Raw genomic sequence first — 23136 nt, 5'->3', positions numbered from 1 at the left:
CCACCCAGCAGATGGGGGGGGGAATAAAAACCAAACACCCCCCACCCCATCCCCACTGCCAATTCTCAACAGAAATGCTCACAACAATGAAAACCTCAGACAGGAGGAAGAGTGCCACTGGGCGGGCAGGCAAGTGTCTTGCTCGGCTGTGGCTTGGGAGGCACTTTTTTCAGTGCCATTGTAACTTCGAACAGTCACTAAGTGAACTGTTGTAAGTCGAGGACTACCTGTACTTCATCACTTTTTTCCTTTTTTTTTTTTGGTCATCAAGGTTTTGACACCTTGCTAGGCGACTGGTGGTACTCGGATGTTGCCATATCCTAAAAGTGGTACAGTGGTTGAAAAGGTTGAAAAGCCCTGGATTAGATTATTGTATTTATTAGATGGAATACTTATTAAACATCTGTTTGAATGTTAAAAAGAATTGCAAATTCTGGATGTAAATGAATTTTAGCTTAAGAGGGACATGTTTCTCAAGTAATATACTATTTCCTTTTTTCTTCTCTTTATTTTTATTTTAAGATATGAGAAATGTAAAATTGTTGGGATGGCTCATATGAGAAAAAAGATTTAAATACTTAAGTGTAACTCTGAGGAAATCATAACTGGTAAGAGCATTGTGGGGAAAACAAATCTAAATATGAATTCTGAAAACAGAATTTATGACAGGGTAATTAAAATGATCAATTACAAAAGAAGCTTTATATTGATGTGGTTGTTACTTGTAGAAATATTAGAAAAATATTAATATTCAATTGTTATTGTTTTTAAATGTAAGCCCAGACAGCATGCTGTTTACTAAATATTAAGGTGATTATGTTAAAAAATAATTGTTTGTGTGTGTGTCTATGTATGTGTATGTGTGTATATACATGTATCTGTATATGTATATGTATGTATATGTCTTAAGTGTTTTTTTAACACCCTGTGTCGACCTAAATATGGGTCTTTTTTCTTCTTTTGCCTGTATCAGCCCCCAAACTAGGGCCGTCCAAAGGCGGCAGTTGCAACTACGAAAATCTTTGTGCCAAATTTGGATTTTGCCAACAAAGAATTAAAGGGGGGGACTGATATAGCTATTTCAAGCTTTTTTGTGGCTGACTGATGAGAGGAAAAAAGTTGAAATAGCTATATCAGTCTCCCTTTAATCCTTTGTTGGCAAAATCCAAATTTGGCGCACACACACACACACACACACTCATTAGATTCCAAATAGTAGTAGTAGTAGTAGTAGTAGTAATAGAGTTGGAAGGGACCTTTGAGGTCTTCTAATTCCACCTCCTGCTCAGGCAGGAAACCCTCAGGCACGGTTTCAGGCAGGAAAGTTCTTAAAAACATCCAGTGTTGGAGCATTCACAACTTCTGGAGGCAGGTTGTTCCACTGATTAATTGTTCTAATTGTCCTTAGTTTTAGGTTGCTTCTCTCCTTGATTAGTTTCCACTGTTTCTTGTCCTGCTCTCAGGTGCTTTGGAGAATAGCTTGACTTCCTCTTCTTTGTGGCATCCCCTGAGATATAGGAACACTGCTATCATGTTACTCCTAGTCCTTCTTTTCATAAACTAGACATAACCAATTCCAGCAACTGTTCCTTTATATATTTTAGCCTCCATTCCCTTAATCATCTTGGTTGCTCTTTTGCTTTCTAATTTATGTTTTCTAAATAATATGTGCTAACTTCACAAATTTTATTTATACTTTTTTATTTATACTTTTGACCGCAACTGACTTCTATGGTTAAGCCTAAGAATATAAACACATAGCTAATGCATGGAACTGTTCACCTTCCCCTGTTAAAGAGATTGCTAGTTTGTTTCACTACTACTTTCCTTACTCCAAGGTGATAAACTAACAAATCAAACTTTTGCTCACTTGTCTTCATATATATCTTTTCAAGGCCAACTAGGAAATGAATGACTACTGGGCAGAGACATTTATTGCTGACTTGTCTTGAAATCTCAATAACATTTAATAGCAAAAAGTACAATATTGTTTTGAAGTCTGATGTAAGAAATAACTGCCTGAATCTAGTAAGTAAATTCCAGAAAATGAATATTAGCCATTTTCACTAACTACTTTTTGAAATGTCACCAAGTTTCATCTTGTTCAAACAGTAATTAATTATAAAGTCACACAAGATTTATCAGGAAATTTGAGATAAAACATTATAAATATAATGCCCTGTTTTCATCTTCCATTTCAGATGGAAAATAATCCACACAAAATAATTTCTGTTCTGATGTACTCTGGGAACAGAGATGGACTAGATAAATTTCAAAAAACCCAGTATCAAAAAACACTTGGAATATGGGATTACTATATCTGAGACAAGATTGTACTCCACCTAGGAAGCCAAACTAGATTAAAAACACCTCCCTGAATTGTAGATGTGTTTTTTAAAAAGATGTTATAACAAGAAGCAGTTTTGATTAATTTAAATTGACATAATATATCTATAGTCACTCCTGGAAAATAAGGATCTGGCTACACTTGTAAATATGTTCCATGGTACATATATCAATAGCATAGAAACATCTGTAGTATTCCCAGTTGAGATACTGGGAACAGAATACCTGATTAAAATTACGCTGGAATACAAATCTGCTTGTATCCTCAAATCATCATCTGAACATACTCTAGATATATGGGAAGCTAGATAAATTGGGAAAACAAAGCAAAGTAGCCTATTAATTTTGATTTTAAAAAATACTGTTTTATTATTGCCTATGTTTTACCTATTTCAGAATTGCTTTATGTAACTTTTCAAGTACAACTGGAATAATAAGCTCTTAAACAAATGAATATAAGTAATGCAAGATTACACTACAAGAGAGGAAGAGAAGAATCGTAGTTCTTCTCTTCCTCTCTTGTAGTGTAATCTTGCATTAATCTTGTGCTAATTTGGCTCCTTTGAATGCCCCAAAAATCACATTATACACTAGCTGTAGTGAAGCTAAGCACATTTGGATCAGTACAATGTTAAACACTGCTTTGAATTCCATAATGGAATCAGATTTTTAAAATCAATCTTTGCCATTCCATATGATAAAATGTCACTCCATTCTTTTCAGTATGCCATAAACAAAGAGTAGGTATATTGCTTTTACATATTCCAGATTTTTTTAAAATAAAAATCCAGGTCATATTCTACAATGAAAAATATTTATTACATCACCAAGACTGAATTTAGATTCTGACAGCTGAGTTATCAACCAAATTCTGTAATCTTGGCCAAATAAAAGGTGTCAAGCATACCGATACGGTGGATATATTGCTACAATTCTCTTTGTGATGAGAGAATCAATATCATTTTCTAAGATGTTCTGAATCTCAGATGTGGTAGATTAATTTTAGCAGACCACATATTCATGGGTTCCTTTTGAGAATGGGCCTGAAGTTAATATTTTTGCCTTTCCTCTCCCCACTCTATATGATATGCAAATATTCAACAATACAGCTCCTATCATAACTGCATTTCTGTACAATAGATAAGGGTAGGAAGTGACCTGATTTCTGAATACTCATCAAATTGTTAAAGATGTAAGAGCTCCTTCCAGATAAATTATGATATAAAACATTTTCATATGATATACAGTAGTAATAGAACTACACAATAAAAAGGCTGTTTTGTGAGAAGCACAGGCTGACTAGTTTACAACCAAAAAGAAAGTAGAGGGTATCATCTTTGGAAGTGGGGGTGGCTGCTCATCTGAGAAAGAGATCACAACACTCAGACACTGGCTTATCAAAGAAACAAATATCCTGAACACTATCCTTATTATTGTATAAAAGTATGACTCTTATTTGCTAAACACAGGAAAGCCTGAATAAATTTATTATCTTTTCAATCCTGAATAAATGTATTATCTTTTCCCTCATAAACCAATATAACTGGATGACATTGACATACATTTGAAACCTTCCTTTAGTTGCAGGGAGTATGTTACATAGTAAAACCAATGTGGACCTTATCAATGTCATGAAAACTTGCTACTTGTGAGGCAGCTTGACCTAGTTTATATATTAGATCGGAATAATATTATACAGCAAAGCAAACAATTCTACATTTGGTTGCCAACTATCACAGCCTTCAACATTCTATACAATTCAAAGTTTATGGATTTATATATATATATATATATATATATATATATATATATATATATATATATATATATATATATATATATATATATATATATATATATATATTTTAGCCTGACATTTTATATACCTCAGCCAATCCATAATTTACTCTGCACTACTTTTTCCACTAACTTCACTCTGCATAATTATGTTCTTTATCTCAACTAGTTGGATTTCCTTTTTCTTAACATTCATGCCTTTGAAAATATTTTTTCTAGGATTTCTTTGAAGTTTTAATTCAAAGGAAATGGACAATTTCCTTTTCTTTTATAAACACTTCCATAGCCGTGCTATGAACATTTCGTGTCATTACATCAACACAATCACTTGGTATCAGAGACTGCATGTTTTTGTCCTTACTGAAACAGAATCTTAATTTTCCAATACTTAGATATGATGGTTTGGTTCTTTTGTTTTCACACCGGATTGCCCTGAAGCTGAGCCGGAAGAAGGAAATTCGTGATCTAAGCAATTCTGCACGCAAACCTTTCGGTAGCTCTTAGCGTAACTAACTAAAAGCATACAGATTACAGGGAACCATGTCTGTAGTAAGAATCTGAAGAGTCATTGTCAAAGCACATAAAACTGAGCTAAATGGGTAAACTCTGAGCTGAGAACAATTCAACACCTTAATTTAGCCCGTAACCAAATATCTCAGTCCTAAACTATGGTCCCATTAGGGTTTTGGGACGCATGTCAGGCCCGACAATTGCTGAGTTTTTCCAGTCATGCTGCTGTCGGCAACTGTGGTCGGTAATCATTGGTGGTTCTTTGAGAACAGGCAAAGCAACCAACCATTCAGCACACAACATCTAGGCCCCCCCACCCAATCAAGTGCTACGCAAAGGAAAGTGGGCTAGGCCTCGCTCACGTTCCCCCTTTCCTCCCTCCCTTCTACAATAATACTACGGCGGCTCCACTCCGAGGAATTTTGCTCCATGAGATTCAGCACCCGCTTGCCTTTGGTTGTAATTGTGCTCGTCATCGTTCTCACAATCGCTGCATTGTTGGTGATTATTCTCCTCGTCTGCTATCCCCTTCACCGCAGTCTCACTATCGTCCGCCATCTTGGTAAAGGGAAGCCTCATCGGCTGACGCAGTTGCGCAGTGCCCAAAGCCAAATCGGGATTGGACGCCCAACTGCAGTGCGCTGTGGGATTTGTAGGCAACGGTGTAATTAAGAAACTCCTTATTAAGCAATAAAGGGCGTGGGACCAAAGTACCCATGAGTCTTTGAGGAAAAATGGTTCCCAGTACTAAGCTAATTGTCTGTTGCATGCCCTAAATGACGGGAAAGATGGAAATTTTACTTAATTTATTGTTTATTACCAATATTGTATGTATGTATCCCCAAATTTTGACCTGTTTATTGCAAATAAAAATATTAAAAATTAACAATATAGAAAGTTCTAACTAAAACAGGCAAATGTTTTAAAGTCAATAAAAACGCAACCTAAAACTACCCAAATAACATTTAATTCCTAAGTGTTGAGCAAAACATAATCAACTTAATTGCTTTCCTAAAATTCAGCTAGATGACTGACCCTCTAGGGGGATGTTTTCTTCCATATAATGGGAGTTCTAATTTTGGAATAACTTCATTTTAGTTATGGAACAGTCTTTTCAAGGATAGATTAAAACCTATCTGCCTAGATTATTTTGTTGACTTGTTAGGGACTCTTCTATTTATTTGGCAGTTTAATTATATTTATCAGATTTATCAAATTCTTTGAACAGTAGGTGACATCCAACTATTATTCTCCTGTCCTCTGAAACTGGTAGGTTTTAACCAGTGCTTCAGAGCACTACAAAGCCATATTTTTGGCCTCTGTTGGAAACAAAATGTTGGATTAAGATGGTTTTTGGTCTGGTCCAGGAACATTATTATGTTCTTACTGATCAGAAGAGGGGAAAATTCAAAAGCCAAAATACTCAGCAAAGCTGAAGCTATGTTTGAACCTTTGTATTAATTTGTTTTGTTAAAGAGATTTTTATTATAGGCTTTAATCCCATAATTTTCCTAGGAGATGGTTCACTGAGTCAGCAGGACTCAATGTAAATGACAGGTATGAGGTATCCATTGAGCATCATTCCAAGCAAACTGGCTGCGATGAATATGAGGCTTGAAAATTTTACCCAATTTATTTAAAACAGTAGGAAAGGCATACATTAGTTTCATCTTAGAAATTGTTTTTCCACCTAGGCTCATTCCCAATATTCTTGTACAAAAATAAAGGGATTCTGATATTTTGGGGTATATGTAGTTAATTTCCAGCTTCACAAAAATAATATACATTTTATACAACATTCTCAGCTATTTGAGATTAAGGAAGAAGTCATCTAGATGAATGAATAAAGTTCTTTGATCATGGCTAAGCCCTGGACAAAATAATTGTGCAAGAAGGCAAAGTATATGCATACCGTAATAGTTTTTGTATGAATATGAATATATGCACAAAATGTGCTAAAAGTAATGGATTACAACTTCTATACTTCCCAGTTTATGCATTTATCAGAAAAAGATTGCACAAAGAAGTTGTTATCAATACATCCAGAAGATATAATTTAAGGGAAATTATATAGGGAATTGTATATAATTATTTTCCTGAATCCATCATTCAAGTGTGGGAAATCAGCCCCCCAGAGAAGGAAATATTTAAAAGGCAGAATATATTTCCTCAAAGGATCTTAAAAAGGCAGAAAAGCATGCCCAGTTTTTCTTAATATCCCCAAGTCTCCCTCCCCCAAGCAGAAACCAGCTCTACAGAAATGCAGATGTAAATACTGTAATCTGTTCAGGAAGGTTGGAGGCCCCCAGCTAGAAGATTAAGAAAACAAAAACACCTAAAGTCTACATACCCCACCCAAACTCTAAGACAGGACATAATAGGATTAACCCACAGATGCCAAAGGGACACAGGTCAAAATACATGACACAGGAAATACAAAGCCTCAAACAGGAACAGGAAACAACCTCAAGAGCTCCAGAGGGTATAAAAACCCACTCCCTATATGTGCTCTCCTTTTTTCTTCCAGAGCCATCTTTCTGTCTGGTTCTCCTCTTCAGTAAACTGCAACCTTCTTTCTAAAGCAGTCGCCATGTTGTTTATCCCTGGCTTGGACTGAACCATGATGAAAACAAAAGGTTTGTTAAAATGAGTACATCAGTGTCTATATAGCTTATAAATATGATAGTGCAATCTTAAACATTTACTCAGAAGGAAGGTCCACAATGGTTTATGTCTAGATAAATGAATATTTTACCCCAACAGGTGGCACTAATGGACAAGCTGATTTTCTTTCTGAAGCTAAGTAGGGTGAGCATATTTAACATTTAGATGTGAGAACTAGGAGGTCCAAAAATTATTCTGGAAAAAGAAACTACTTCTATAACATTACAAGAAACTTGTATAGATGTTTTTCAATTATCATCATCAAGTTTGACTCAGAGGAAAAATTACCTGGGATAGGCACAACTGCCTATTCATTTTGTAGAAAAGGCCTTAATTTTTAAGTTACCTTAAATAAGGCTTCTCTGAAATTGCTTTTATGTTATGTATAATTTGGCACATAAAAACAAAATAAGAGTTATGAATATATGATTGTGATTTATATTATATCACATTACACAATATCTTTGACCCATTTTTAATTCAGTGCTATATATCATTAGACTGATTGAAATTCTCCAAGGCTTTCAAAAGTTTCCAGACCTCTCATCTATTTTTAAACCCAATATGCTAATAAATTATGCTTTTGTAATTCGCTTTCTTCATAGAGCTTAGGGAATTATGCATGGTTGCCCTTGCAAATGTTATCTCAGTAATCCTATAAGATTGGCTAGTCAAAAGTCACTATGAGTTTAATAGTTTAGTAGGGATTTAAACCAGGGCCATTCCACTCAAAGTTAAAATCAAACGCTATTTTAACCCATGAGAAAAACATTGGCTTTGCTTTTGTTTTTTAGTTGCAGTCAATTGCTAAAGGCTTTCCACCTGAATAGACTTTATTGTGTATGCCAAATAACAAGCAAATTTTGTACTGGACTCTTCTTCAGAATTATCCTATCTGAAATCCTTCAGTAAGACCTCAAGGAAAGCCTTTTCCAACAAGTCCTTTGACCATGCAGATTAGGAATTCCGAAAATGTTAATTCCAAACATCTAAAAGACTGCTGGACAAGTACTTTATCCTTATTTTCTTCCTATAATTATTTCAAGAATTGGCCAACCTAATTGGTAAGACCAGGAATATGTCAACGATTACTATTTGTCGAGGAATTATTTTCATCTGGAACAAAGCAGTGCTCCTATTGACTTAGTAAGAAACGCCGTACGTAATGCAATTTTGACATTAGAAAGAACATATCAACCTAAGTATCCCCTACCGGTCTGCGTTTCCTTTCTTTGTTTGGCTTCACGCCTGGAAAAGTCAAGCTCAGTTTGGGTAATAGGGATTGGATGAAATTCCCAGCGTGATTTCTTTCAGCCAATAACGAATAAGAAAAATGAAATGTACGTGAAGCCCAAGAAGTTAGCGTAGCAACCTTTCGAAATAGGGGAAGTGCTTGAAAGAATTCAGATCATCGAAGGGAACTGAAAGCCTTTTTCTCTTGCATGGGAGAATAAGTCCCCCCCCCGTTCCAGATACTGGTGAGGCATGGGCAGGTTTATTCTGAACATAGGCAGGGTCATTTCTCTCCTTGAATAATCGTAGTAGTCAGTCCTTAATTCTCCGTTTATATGAAAGGGATGTCAGATTGGTGTAATGATTTTAAACTCCAGCCTGCCCCTTCTTTTGTAGAAATTAGGTGCAAGTGGTACGAGTTCTCATAGGACTGCGTTTGTGTACCTTTATTGCATTTGAGAAAAATTGCTCGTTATATGACAGAACAACGGTAGTAGTGGATCGGAATAAAGATACTAAAACCCGCATACACTTCTGTTATAGGAGACAGTATGAAAATAATTTGTATTGTTCTCTTCCGGGGTATGTTTTCTATTTAATTCCCAGGAATAAAATCAGCCAATTTCGGCTAAGCTGTACCTCCCTCTAAAATGAGCGGGTGTGGGTCGATGGGGTAGAAATGATTTATTTAATAAATCTAAACCTTTGAAACAAAAGATAATATTCATAGTAATGCTTAAATTTGAAATACTGAGTTCTCGAAGTGGAGATATCATTAACATATTTTGAATAGTACTTGCAGAAACGGTTTGAGATACTCTAAAATTGAAATTGCTTTATAACCTTACGAAGGACTTCAGATTTACTTTTCATGCCTAATAGCTGCAGTAATGATTGTGAATAATAATATTTGCAATTCTTACGAGAATTGAAGAAGACAAATGGAGATTTTTTGCTGCACCAGAGGACTCTGATCTGATTTAGAAGTTCTGAAACAAATTGTTTGCTTTTCCGAAAAGGGGGGGGCAGCTAGCAGAGTTATGGTGGGGGGGAAGTAAAATGTGATTTCTATTACAAGGCAGTTAACAGCTTGGGGAATAGACAACCTTTCTAAATTGTGCATGCTTCCTCTGATTATCCCATTGTTTCTGTGGTGGGTGAAACTTGACAAAAGAAAGATATTTTCTTTTTAATGCAAATTAATAAAATTTACAAGAGTGGGCTATGTAGTTCAAAAAAGGGAAAAAAAGGAGACAGGAATTTTGAGATGCTTATCATGAGACATTTCTTTGAATGCCAAAATAATTTTAAGGGTCAAGGAGGCCCCTAAAGAAGAGAAGTTAATGAAACTATATTTCAAGCATGGATTTAAAAGTTCCAAAGCAGTTTGGGGGCAATAGTTTGTAATTTTATTAATAGTTGGAATTAAGGCCTATAAAAATGCTTTTTGTGCTGGATATGTATTTGAATGTAAAACTGAAAAGTAATCGCCAAGTTAGGTAAGGTGACAATGAATATACAATATCTCTAAACTCATATTTTTGTTTCATTTTTAAAAATGTACAAATTATGTCAGATTTAGTATTTTCTTTCATTTTCAGGGCAAAATGTTTTTGGTGGGATTGACAGGTGGCATTGCATCAGGGAAAAGTACAGTAGTAGCTCTGTTGCAGGAACTGGGTTGTGCTATTATTGATGCTGATGTTATAGCTCGTCAAGGTAAGGTTTCTATGAAGTTATTTGTTTGCAGATCAATATGATTTGTCAGAGAACCACTATTTAGAAATCCTGTAGAATTCCAAATGGAGACATTATTGGGAATGATTCCATACTTCTTGCTTTTAAATATGACATTTCACATGCCTTAGTTGGTATATTTTTGCCTTTGTACTAAATTCCACCTGAAGATTTTCTAATCATGTATGTGTGTTTATGTCTCTACCTCTCTTTCTCTACACCTATACTCCCCACCCTTTCTCTCTCTCTCTCTCACACACACACATACACGCACATATAAACAGTACTGACCCTGGGAAGAGGAGAAAATTTATAATGGAAAATTGCTTGTGCAGGTAAAGGGTTATTAAAATCCTTTCTCCCTTATAAGATCCTTTATTTATTTATTTTATTTATTTATTGGGACTTATATGCCGCCCTATCTCCCGAAGGACTCAGGGTGGCTAACAACAATAAAATATAAATAGGATACAAATATTAAGAAGAAATTAAACTATACCTAGCCCCAACTAAAACCAATAAAATGTTAAAACCATATTAAAACCCCTTATCATCAGTCCAGGTCGGCCTGTTGGAAAAGAAGTGTCTTAAGGTCACAACGGAAGGACTGGAGGTCAGGGGCCATCCGGAGCTCCAAGGGGAGCTGATTCCACAGGGCAGGTGCCCCCCACAGAGAAGGCCCTCCCCCTGGGGGGTCACCAGCTGAAATTTTCTGGCACCCTGAGGAGGCCCTCTCTGTTTGAGCGCACAGGGCGATGGGAAGTTGTTCCTGGTTAAATCCCATCACTATATATAGCACTGTTTGAGGAAGAAAATCATGCTGGGAATTTCACCTTTTTAACTCCTTATTTACTATAAAGCTTAGCCTTCAAAATCCTTTCTTTGGGGGCTGGGAGTAGATGAGGGAACTCATTTTATATGACTTAAGTGGACTACAGTTGAGGCAGCTGTAAAAAGAACTATCTTCTTTATTTTCAGTGTTTATTCTCAGTGTATATGTAGGGGTGTGGGTCTATATACATATGTGTGTATAGTATGGTTAGGTGTTTGTCATGTATGTGTTCCACTTTGAGAGCAGGCAACTAAATTTCATTTTTGATGTGTGCCGTTGTGCCCACAGTAAAAAAAAAATGACAATAAAGGTTATCTTATCTTATTTTGCTATTTCCACTTGCCCATCCCAAACTAAAATATATGGCTGATTTATGACAGTATTTAACCACTTGAGACATCTAATATAAGATATAACATACCATCAGTCTTAACTATAGAATTCATCGCTACAAGAGATTATGATATTTGTTAGCATTTGAGCCTTTTTGAAAGGTAGATTTCAGATGCTGCCTTGAGAGCGAAAATGCATCTCTGACCATTCAATTTCAAATCGTTGATGATGAGATGAATGCAGCCATATTGCCTTGGATAAATACATTATTTCTGCAAAGGAAAAAATGCCTTCTAGATATATGATTTTCTGCTCCCATCAGACTGATTTCTGTCATTTAATTTTGTCTGTGATCTGTGAATTGTTGCTGGAGGTGCAGCAGCACTAATGCAACATTTAGAAGAGAAGTTTGTTTGTTTCTAAGCATGAAGATAAGCAGACTATAAATTGGTTTAATAAGTAGGGTTTTTTCCTTGCCTCCCTTCTTGCCAGCTGAAAGTCTTTGCAAAATATATGGACCAACTAAATACTGACTCTTTTAAGGAATATTTGGTGGCTCTTCCTATTATAATGTTTTCTTTCCCCAGTGGTTCAGCCATACTTCCATGCATATCGACGTATTGTGCATTCCTTCGGTCCAGAAATTCTTTTGGAGAGTGGTGAGATCAACCGTGAAGCTTTAGGAAATATAATTTTTTCCCAGCCAGAAAAACGTCAACTGCTAAACTCCATCACTCATCCTGAGATCCAGAAGGAGATGTTAAAACAGATCTTGAAATACTTTGTCTTGGGTAAGCAGCTGGGAGAGTTAATATTACTTTGTAGAATTCTTGGCGCACCCGCCCTGCTGATAAAAATGATAATATCTCTGTTGGTCATGTGTCCATTTTATTATACCATGGCAAGGGAAGGAAAGGCTGAAAAGGCAACTTTGCTGATTCCCTTTGTGACATATTGTTTGCAAGCACTCTTTTACAGTTTATATCTTCAGGATTCTCTGTTCTTTATATTTGCCCTTTGCATCTGTAGTCCCTTAATGTGGTTTTAAAGAGCACACACAAAAGAATCTTTAGGCAGCATTGTGCATAATGTCAGGCCTCCTGAAATGCTCAGATACTTCTCCAATACCCCAATTCTCCTGCTACTCTTCTAAAAGCACTCTTTGAATTTGATAAGATAAAATAATGGCTTGGCAATTGGGATTTCTGCAGTGTCCTTATATTTTCCCATTTACTTTGTGATAACTGTGACAAATACAGCCATCAAACCAATCTAATCCAGTACCTTCCAAATCACTCTTCAGAGGATGCTATTTATTCTGTTCTCCATTTGAGCTTGGCAGACTTAGAGGAATGAAACACTCAGGTGCGAATGCTGTTTGTCGACTTCAGTTCAACATCTAATACAATTGTTCCTCAGCATTTAGTAGACAAACTGGGCCTTTTAGGCTTCGTTACTCCTTTGTGCAACTGGATTCTTGATTTTCTTATTAATAGGCCCCAGTATGTGTGAGTTGGGATTAATATTTCTAACGCCATTTTCTTGAGCACAGGTTCTCCTCAAGGTTGTGTCCTAAGTCTGTTATTGTTCACCCTGTTGACCCATGACTGTTATGCAAGGTTTGCCATCAGCCATAGTATGAAGTATGTGGATCATACAACACTAGTGGGCCTTATTCAGGATGACAATCATTGTCAATTTTAGAAAAGGCAGCCACAGCCACACTGCTCTGTGTATTAATGATTTACCTGTGGAGCTGGTTAGCAGCATCAGGTTTCTGGATGTGTAGCTAAAGAATAGGCTAGCATGGTCACTCAACAACAAGACACTGTTGTGGTGAAGCAGGCATAGCAGCGCATGCATTTTCTGCATTGCATGAGAAAAGTACATCTACCTTCCCCTGTTCTTACCACTTTCTATAGAGGGATGATTGTGAGCATATTGCATTACTGTTTGGTTTGGAAGCATTACTGCTTTGGACAGGAAGGCTGTGCAGAGAGTGATGAGGATGGCAGGAAAGATGATTGGTAGTTCACTTCCTTCTATCCAGGACACAGCATATAAACTATGCTTGAAGAGTCCGCAGGATGTACTTCTTCACATGTTTTCTTTGTTACCTTTTGGGAGGAAGCTTTGTGGTATTCGAAGCAGAACATCATGATTCAGTCCCAGTTTCCTCTTTCTGCTATGTATTCAAAATGGACAGTGATATATGTGTGTGTGTGTGGAGAGGTGCGCGTCGTCCCGTTCGGAGACCTGCCGCGTTCATCAAACATGGACGAACGCGGCAGCTGTGCAAACGGGACAGCGGCGGTTTGGAGAGTGCACGCGCACCTCTCCCAAGCTGCCGCCGTCCCGTTTGGAGGCCTGCCGCGTTCATCAAACATGGACGAACGCGGCAGCTGTGCAAACGGGACGGCGGCGGTTTGGAGAGTGCGTTCGTACCTCTCCCAAGCCGCTGCCGTCCCGTTCGGAGACCTGCCGCGTTCGTCCATGTTTGACGAACGCGGCAGCTGTGCAAATGGGACGGCGGCGGTTTGGAGAGTGCGCGCGCACCTCTCCCAAGCCGCCGCCGTCCCGTTCGGAGACCTGCCACGTTCAACCATGTTTGACGAACGCGGCAGCTGTGCAAGCGGGACGGCGGCGGTTTGCAGAGTGCGCGCGCACCTCTCCCAAGCCGCTGCCGCCCCGTTCGGAGACCTGCCGCGTTCGTCCATGTTGGGAGTTGAAGTCCACAAGTCATAAAAGGGCCAAGTTTGAAGACCCCTGAATTAATACATCAGTTTCTTGCTTCATTTTGGTTTCCTAAATCATATAATCTAACCATATATTATTTCGTGTTTCCCTCACTTCGGCATTCCAGTCCCATGTAGTACATCTTGCTTGCATGTTCCATTGATTTTTATATTGAACTTGATCATGAAACCTATATTAGCCTTCTGCATTGGTGGTAGGAGCACTAGTTTGAATGAGTGTCATATGAAGTCTAATCAGTATTATTTAGTCACTGATTAAATTGTAGCGAAATACAGGTAGTCCTCAGGTTATGATGGCAATTAGGACTGGAGTTTCTGTCACTAAGCAATGTGGTCATAAAACAAATCATCTCATGACTACATTGCCTAGTGATGGCAAAGCTGGGAGTTCATGTTGCTGTCATTAAGTGAGGACCATGCAGATTGATCAGTGAGGACCTTATGTGACCACAAAGTGGGATGAGGCACTTAAATTATGTCTACACAGGCAGACTAAAGAGCACTGTGGAACATAGGTGGATGGGTGGGAGATAAGGAGCTACAGAGGATGGGCGGTCATTGACTTTGCTTGTGGAAGGCAGGCAGGGAAATGGCAATCATGTCACCATGGAACATGCAACTGTCATAATTGTGAGCCAGTTGACAAGCATCTGTGTTCATATGATCGCAGGGATGCTGCAATGGCCATAAATTGGCAGACTGGTTGTAAATCTCTCTCCTTCAACACTGTTGTAATACTGAACAAATGGTTGTACCTGAGGCCTACTTGTTTATATTTGCAGCATCATACCCAAAACGTTTACTACTATTGAAAAAAATGTTTATAATAAAGGATTTATTTAATTTTTCCAGGTTATCGATATGTAATTCTGGATATCCCCCTCCTCTTTGAGAGCAAAATGCTGACCAGATTCATGAAGCACACAGTTGTTGTGTATTGGTAAGGAGAATATTGGATGCTCCTGTCCGAGCATTTCTGTTGAGAAATGGCAGTGGGGGTGGGGGGTGTTTGATTTTTATTCCCCCCTGTCTTCTGGGTGGTTGCAGCAGGTTTTGGTCACTTCACATGACCCTGGGAGTGCAGCAGGTTTTGGTCACTTCACATGACCCTGGGAGACTGTGACCATCATAAATATGAATCAGTTGCCAAGCATCTGAATGTAAATCAAAAGACCCTGGAGATGCTGCAACATTCCAGATGATCTGCTCTTCTTCTGGGCTCAGCAGAAGAGCCAGGATCAGCGCTGAGCTCCAGCTGGAACCTGGTGCTGATCCTGGCGCTTCTGCTGAGCCCTGCAGCTCCAGCCATCTCTCGCTCAGGCTTGTGCGGTGATGCCACCAGTTCAATTCATTCCCCTCCCCCACTACCACTTTTCTAGGATGTTCGCGTACCACCTGCCAGGTGCCAATGTACCACAGGTGGTACCCGTAGCACTGGTTGAAAAGCCCTGATTTAGATGGAATGAAAGTCAGAGAATGGGCCATGTAATATATTGTTTTCTTTAAATGGAAGTAGAAATAAAGAGCATTTTCATGTAACTATTAAAAGAATATTTAACCCACGTTAGAGTTGAAAAGGCTGGTGTCATGGAGTTGTCCTTAGGAATTGAAGAGCCATTGAAATGGAGTAAGAGTAATTTGTGGTCCTTCCATGTAACTGTGATGATTATAATAAAGCCACATGACCTGAGTCTCTTCATCCGATTCTCTGCATTTCAGTAGTTTTCTGAATGGTTTTCGGATCTGGCATTAGAGTCTGTTTACAGGCAGTGCCTTTTAATGTAGCATACTAAATGCATATTGTCTTTTGTGTATGCAGTTATTCATAATGCATTTATATGTTCCAGTAGCCACTTGTATTTCTATAGCTGGTTGAGAAGGAATTTGTATTCCTGTTCCTCCTATTACTACTACTGCTACATATCAGAATCTATAGGCTGTAGAGAATTCTTCTTTCTGGTATGGGTCTCCATGGGGCAAGACCCATCATACTACAAATGGTCATAGGAAAAGCACATATCTGCTCTAATGTAATTCAGCTTGTTTCTGCAAGACCACCTCCTGGTATCTAAGGAGACAAGCCATATGCACAGGGAAACTTGTTGACAAAATTACCTATCTCATTTTCCAATCCATCATCACATGGATATGCTGAGCTTTCTGAAGAGTCAAACCTCAAGAAAACGGTGTGTTGAAGTGGAGTAGGACCAAGTAACTGAAACGTCCTGCTTCCTGAATTGTGCATTTTCTTAGTCATTGCTTTGTACTTACATATTCTAGCTTTTATGTACATTATAAGACCAAGACATTTGAGACTTGAGATGGGTATTGGAGGTAAGATCTTAATTCTTTTATTATTGTTGTGCTTATTATACACACTGATGTTGTTCCACTATCAGCAACTTCTCTTTCTTTGTCTCTCTTCCCCCCCAACGCCCCAACCCCCGTGCTCCTGACTGCAGTACTTTATGTCTTTTGCTGTTGCAGAATGTTCAATTATGGGAGAAAAATAAAAGTTATGATATTTTCAGATTCTTTCGGAAAAAGAGGGTGGGGTATGGAGTATGATTAATTTCTTTCATACCAGAGAATTCAGTAGAAGAACCTGAAGAGTAGATTTCATCTGTCAAAGAAATCTGTCATATATTTCTTGTGTGACTGAGTTTGTGTGAAGTGCTAAGTTGTAAACCATTGTTAACAAAGCATAATGGGGTAGGTTAATGCAACACACCAACAAAATCAAGCCAACCACATTATACCTTGGAGAGATGCGTGAAATAGGGTTTGGTCATGATGAAGTGAAGGCAACATAAAGAATATTGGAAACTATTAAGATCACTGGCAGCTCAAGAGCCCAAGGAATAGTGGTTAAATTTCTTCTGTTGATCAGTTGTTACTGTTGGGAACAGTACTAAGGGATGGTCATAGTTAAAGTTTTCACCACTACTATCATTAACAATGACAGACTTAATCACAGTTGTTGCTTCCTGTGCACTAATAGCAAAGCATCCGTCTTGCGTGCAATGGGAAGAAAGAAGATGAAAGCTTTGCTTTTCCCAGTGATCCTGGTCTAGATGGACAGTAGAGGTACAATTTGGAGAACATTTGATTTTAACTGAATTCATTTTCCTCTCTTCTATCAGTGACCCACAAGTCCAGCTGTCTCGCTTGATGCACAGGAATGGGCTGACTCAGACAGAGGCAGAAGTACGCATTTTTGCCCAGATGCCCCTTGCTCAGAAGGTCAAGTTGGCTGACCATGTCATTGATAACTCAGGAGATGCTGAAGCCACCAAGAAGCAGGTCCTGAAATTACATGCAGAATTGGAGAACTCCTTGGAGTTCCTTATGGTGCGCTTATTGGCTGTAGCAGCAACAGCAGGAGTTGGAGGCCTTGTGTACTTGCTAGTACAGCAAATTGTGTGATAGACTGTTCTATCATTATCAAAGAGGACAGAGGAAATCTAAACCCTTAATTTAGATTGCATTTATGCATAAAAGATTCATTCTGCTTGCATAAAAGATTGATTATGGGACAGGAAGGGATTTTAGTGGGGATTTGGATTAGTAAGTGGACTGCTGAATTGGGGTGATGATTAAGGGGCTACATGAATTTAATAAGCAAAGATTCAAAGTGCTGTTTTCATATTAGTTTTTGGTATGAGAATAACTACAAGGGTTTGTTTTTTGTTTTTTTTTTTGGAAAAAAATCTTATCATTGCATGAGATCTGCTACAGGGACTTTTTTTTTATTTTCAGGGGATGTCTTTTATACTCAACTCCGGCACCGACAGCCCTGCCCAGCAGGTCCACTTCTTCTGGGGCAGGAGCATCTTCATTCTGCAGCTACATTCTGGCCTGCACTTTGCAGTCAGGCCTTTCCAGAAGGCCTATGCAGCTGAGTACTGAGCTATGAATTATAGCTCGGTTCTCAGTTGCAGAGGTCTTGCAGAACCGAGCTATGGATTGAATCCATAGCTCAGTTCTCAGCTACAGAGGCCTTCCAGAAAGGCCTCTGACTGCAAAATTCAAGGTGCTGGTGATGACATACAAAGCCCTACATTGCATGGGTCCGGATTACCTACGGGAGCACCTACTGCCGGCGTCAACGTCCCTCCGTCCTGTATGTTCCCACAGAGAGGGCCTCCTCAGGGTACCACCGGTCAGAGAATGTCGGCTGGTGACCCTCAGGGGGAGAGCATTCTCTGTGGGTGCACCAATCCTTTGGAACCGCTTACCAGCTGAACTCTGGATGGGCCCCGACCTTCGCTCCTTCCAGCGTGATCTAAAAACTTATCTATTCGAACAAGCCGGCCTGGCCTGATGGATTTGGGTTTTAAAATTATTTAACTAATATATTCTTATTTTATTGCCCTGTACACCGCCCTGAGTCCTTCAGGAGAAGGGCGGTATATAAATCAAATAAATAAATAAAATAAATACATAAATAAAATGCAGGCCTGGGGACGCCACAGAAGAAGTGGGCCAGCGAGGAGAAGCCTGGCTGCAAGGTAAGCAGGTACATGGTAAGTGGTGCAGCTCCACACTGCCACCCCTGCCCTAGCTTGATTTTTAGCTGTGTGCCTCACCCCAAAACTATGAGTTATTTTGGGGGTAGGGCTTATTTTAGGCCCACCTCCAAAAATCAAGTTAGGGCTTATTTTGGGAGTAGGCCTTCCTTTCGGGGGAAACACAGTATTAACCATCTCTTAGAGATGTTTACTTTTGTGGTTCCTTCAAGGACGTAGTCAACATCAATTATTACTTCTGTAGGAGTGGGTGAGCAGTAAATGTAACCAAAAAACCTCCTGCAAGTAAATAAGGTATCAAATCTGTAGCTTTTTACTAAGACATTATGCTGCTTCATATTGAGTATTGTCTTTTTATTAAAATGACTAGTAGAATTCAGTGTTACATAACTAGCTTATCTTGCAATTTAGTCCTTTTATTTAACATTATAACTATTGGTCTAAGATGAGTATAAGGGAATGTAATGCTGTTAAAATATTTTTAAGTTTTCTATAATCACAATCTTGACTACTTCACATGTCTACAAAGATTTTTGAGACAGTCAACAAGATTTCTGTATTATGGAAATGCAGAGAAACATAGTAGAGTCTAATTCTGAAACTCAACTTGGGCTGAAATATACTCCTATATAGTCAGAGAGCCTTGGAACATGCCTAAGATACTATTAAGGTTGCATGTTATTATCTTATTCTACTGCACCAAAAAGAGTTGGAAGTCAATTCTTTTTCTTATCCCTTTTATCCTACACTTTTTCTTTTCCTTCTCCCCTTTTTCCCCGTTCTAATTTTTCTTTGTATTTCTGTATTTTATATTTTAATAAACTAATAAAGTTGTAACTGAAACATACCTAAGATATTCTTGTACCCATACATTTTATGGAGAAACTAACCATTATTGCTCAGTTACATTACCATCTTAATATAAGATTGTTGCTCATGTAAAGTTGCTGCTGTTGCTGATATGTAAAGAAATTATAGGTCACATTAAGACATTCATTATTTCATAATAGTCTAATTGAAACGTATGGAAACTGTGCAAGAGAATAAAGTTGAAATGAGGTTCGGCTCCTGACAAGCCCAGTTTTGCATTCTAGGGTGAACTTCTTCTTAAGATACTACCTGTTTTATTTTCATCTGGAAAGATGTTATATGACAAAATGAAGTTTAAAGTAGTCCCAAGCTTGGCAAAAAAAAAATGGTACCAAATATTTTAGCTCTACACGGAGGCCCCAGTGGTGCTGGGATTGCACAAGGTTCTTAGATGTTCCAAACATAGTTTAAAGTTAGGTATTAAATTTGTTAGGGTAAATGGGAAAGAAGAAATAAAGTGGGGAGACTGTTTTATTATTGACTCAGAGTCAAGGGCAATATTGACTTTGAAAGAAGGGGATTTAAAAAAAGATAGTGGATAGAACTGTATGATTGAAGCCCTATCCTTTTTTACATGCAATACATGTGTGATATGCAAATGAGTGAGGCTTTGGTTGCAGGGTTTCATACAAAAAATCAAGTTAGGGCTTATTTTGGGGGTAGGCCTTCCTTTCGGGGGAAACACAGTATTAACCATTTCTTAGAGACGTTTACTTTTGTGGTTCCTTCAAGGACATAGTCAACATCAATTATTACTTCTGTAGCCTAATATATCCTAGGTCTACAAGCCCTTCATCTTTAAATTGGTGCCTTCCTGATGTTGAAAGCCAGTTTAATCAAGTAGTTAAAGCACCAGGCTAGAATCCAGGAGATTGAGAGTTCTAATCCTGCCTTAGGCATGAAAGCCGGCTGGGTGAGAGTGGCCAGTGACCTCACAGGGTGGTTGTTTTGGGGAAAATAGGAGAAAAAGAATATTAGATATGTTCGCCTCCTTGAGTTGTTTATACAAATAATAAAGGTTGACTGAAATGTGTTGGACTTCTATGTAAGACACTAGTTTATAATCTAACACCTCAGGGAAGTTATCTGACTGGATAATACTGTAGTTAGACTGATGAGACCTTTGTCCTAAAAAAAGGAAATTGTGTATAATTTTTATAATCACTGCAGCATTGCTCCCATCTATGACAGCTGAAAGGCATTGTATGGCACACAGAATTCCAGATAATTATTTTGAAGTAATCAGCCATCTATTTAACTATAGGCTTTAATAATAATACTTGTGAAAGTACAAACAGGCAGTACCTTGAATGTCCAGCAGAGGGCAGTGGTGGCCCGGTTTCACTTTAGCTGTTTAAACAGTTCAAAGAACAAAATTATTTTTTTGTTTTCTATTTCAGCATAACCAATCTGTAGTGCCCTGTTTCCCCAAATAAAATGCAAAAAACACTATATTGTCTGCATTGCAAATTTTCTCTTGATATACAAAGCAGAGAGGCCCTACAGTGAGCACTTTAATTTGATTTTTGCTTTGGGAAAGTGACCAACTAAGGAAAATGGTGGCAAAAATTAGGTTAAGTCATTTGACACTACCATGTTTTCCCAAAAGTAAGGCCTACCCCGAAAATAAGCCCTAGCTTGATTTTTGGGGGTGGGCCTAATATAAGCCCTACCCCCAAAATAAGTCCTAGTTTTGGGGTGAGGCACATACCTAAAAATCAAGCTAGGGCAGGGGTGGGGGTGTGGAGCTGCCCCATGCACCCTGCACCCATTTATCTGGCAGCCAGGCCTCTCCTCACCGGCCCACTTCTTCTGCAGTGTCTTCTGCAGCTATGGATTCAATCCATAGCTTGGTTCTGGAAGACCTCTGCAGCCGATAACCAACATATGGATTGAATCCATAACTTTGTACTCAGCTGCTTAGGCCTTCTGGAAAGGCCTGACTACAAAATTCAGGCTGGAATGCAGCTGCAGATTGAAGCTGCTCCTTCAGCCACAGAAGAAGTGCTGCAGAAGAAGTGAGCCAGCTGGGTGGGGCTGTTGGTGCCTGAGGTGAGTATAAAAGACATCCCCCCAAAATAAGACCTGGAACCTCTTTTGGAGGGGAAAAAAAGACCCGATTTTATTTTTGGGAAACAGTAATTAGCTCCGCTACCTCTTTCGGCTTAAATCTTGCTTTTGCTATTAGCAACTAATACACTGGAGCACTGCAACTTTCATAATGCAGCTGTTTACATTAAGGGCTAAATTACTAAGAATTTGAGAAACTTAAATGCATAAAATATTGAGGAAGGTGTGAAATTAAGAACAGAAGTGAAGGAAAGAAACAGGTACAGAAGAATTTCATGGAATAAATGGGCTCATAGAAATATCTCAACCTTCTTTAATCCAGTATTCTTCAGATATATTGCCCTATAATTCTTGGAATTCCCAGCCAGCCTGAATAAATTGGTAAATTCTAAGAGATGCCATACAGATTGCTGTAAAAGCTTCTAATTTTTTTGAACTAAGAAGTTTTTTTGCCAATTATTTTTCCAGGACCCAGTAATCAAAATGTTTTATCTTTTTATACAATTATTATTTTTTCTTTTAATTATTAAAAAAGATAATTCCAAAGCATGTATACAGCAAAATGAAACAACAACAAGCTACAGAAGAGAATAAAATCCTAGCTTTCTGGTTTCAGTATATGAATCTATTTGTATACAAAGAATTGCCAGATATATAAAGACTTTATGCAATGAAAGCCCACTGTTTTCCATACATTTGATGGTGGTGGTGCTGGATTGTGCCCATTTCTGTATATATTTTCCATTGAACTACTAATAGTATAATTTGCATGTCCTAGAATGTATGCAAAACTCACATTCTATTAATAAAACAATGGTGAATCAATATAATTGTCTCTTTGTGCACGTAGTAGTAAACTAATCCTTTATAAACCATAGTCCGACTTAGATGATTTGGTAAGATTTACGAAGATAACTGTTTTTAAGCTCCAGCTATATAACACAGCAATTGTCTGGTTCAGACCCTTGATTTCCCAGCCACATTCCGCCAAGAAGAAACATGACCTGCCAGCTAGATGACTTATTCCCTTTCCATTAAAAAACCCCATAGTATTGACTGGCAAATTGTTCTTTCAAAAGTAACAATTGCCAAATCTATAATTAAAGATCAATTTAGGGATGGGCGGGGTTTTCCTTTATTTCAGAATCTCCCATCCTGGTACGTTCCAGGCCTCTTGGAACTATAGCTTCCAGGTTTATCAGCAAGCACAACCAAACAGTTTTCAGGGGGCTGCACTCCTAAAACATCCAGTGGGCTCCTAGGCGAGTTAGTTTAATTTCCACTTTTCATCCTTGTCTAGATATAAGAACAGATTTCCTAAGGGAGGCCAAAAGTAAATAATAGGAAAGAAAAATATATATCATAGAACAGTTTACCCAGGCTTAGGAGGCAAATTCAAAAAGTAGAAGATAGGACCAGTACAAAAAAATAATTTCATTTATATATAAGTTTTCTTATT

The 23136-nt window shown here is 38.2% G+C and overlaps 3 protein-coding genes across 6 annotated transcripts in view; 2 read left to right on the top strand and 1 right to left on the bottom strand.

The window, feature by feature from the left end:
• NMT1 (N-myristoyltransferase 1) overlaps window positions 1–5247 on the bottom strand; it is a 33677-nt gene extending 28430 nt beyond the window's left edge. For 2 of the 3 annotated variants that reach the window (XM_083376311.1, XM_083376310.1), the window contains exon 1: window positions 5105–5247. Coding sequence is in view for 1 of the 3 variants with exons in the window: in XM_083376310.1 (XP_083232436.1) it covers window positions 5105–5232 (128 nt within the window). In the remaining 2 variants the exon portion in view is untranslated. Of the gene's footprint in view, window positions 1–4772; window positions 4873–5104 lie in introns of those variants that run through there. The other variant, XM_083376312.1, reaches the window with a different exon arrangement.
• Window positions 1–23136, top strand: part of PLCD3 (phospholipase C delta 3) — a 250539-nt gene that overhangs the window by 118182 nt on the left and 109221 nt on the right. The gene's annotated exons all lie outside the window — the stretch shown is intronic.
• On the top strand, window positions 8678–22490 carry DCAKD (dephospho-CoA kinase domain containing). 2 transcript variants are annotated; one of them, XM_083376514.1, is made up of 6 exons: window positions 8678–8795; window positions 10152–10269; window positions 12040–12243; window positions 15061–15148; window positions 17352–17415; window positions 17968–22490. In XM_083376514.1, the coding sequence occupies exons 2-6, from the start codon at window positions 10158–10160 to the stop codon at window positions 18115–18117; spliced, it is 618 nt and encodes a 205-aa protein (XP_083232640.1). In that variant the 5' UTR covers window positions 8678–8795; window positions 10152–10157; the 3' UTR covers window positions 18118–22490. The 2 variants fall into 2 exon arrangements, with proteins under 2 accessions (XP_083232640.1, XP_083232639.1); XM_083376513.1 differs by having other exon boundaries at window positions 17352–18075.

The sequence above is a fragment of the Vipera ursinii genome (assembly GCF_947247035.1).
Source record: "Vipera ursinii genome assembly, chromosome: Z".
NCBI lineage: Eukaryota > Metazoa > Chordata > Lepidosauria > Squamata > Viperidae > Vipera > Vipera ursinii.
This window is presented reverse-complemented; position numbering and strand designations above follow the sequence as displayed.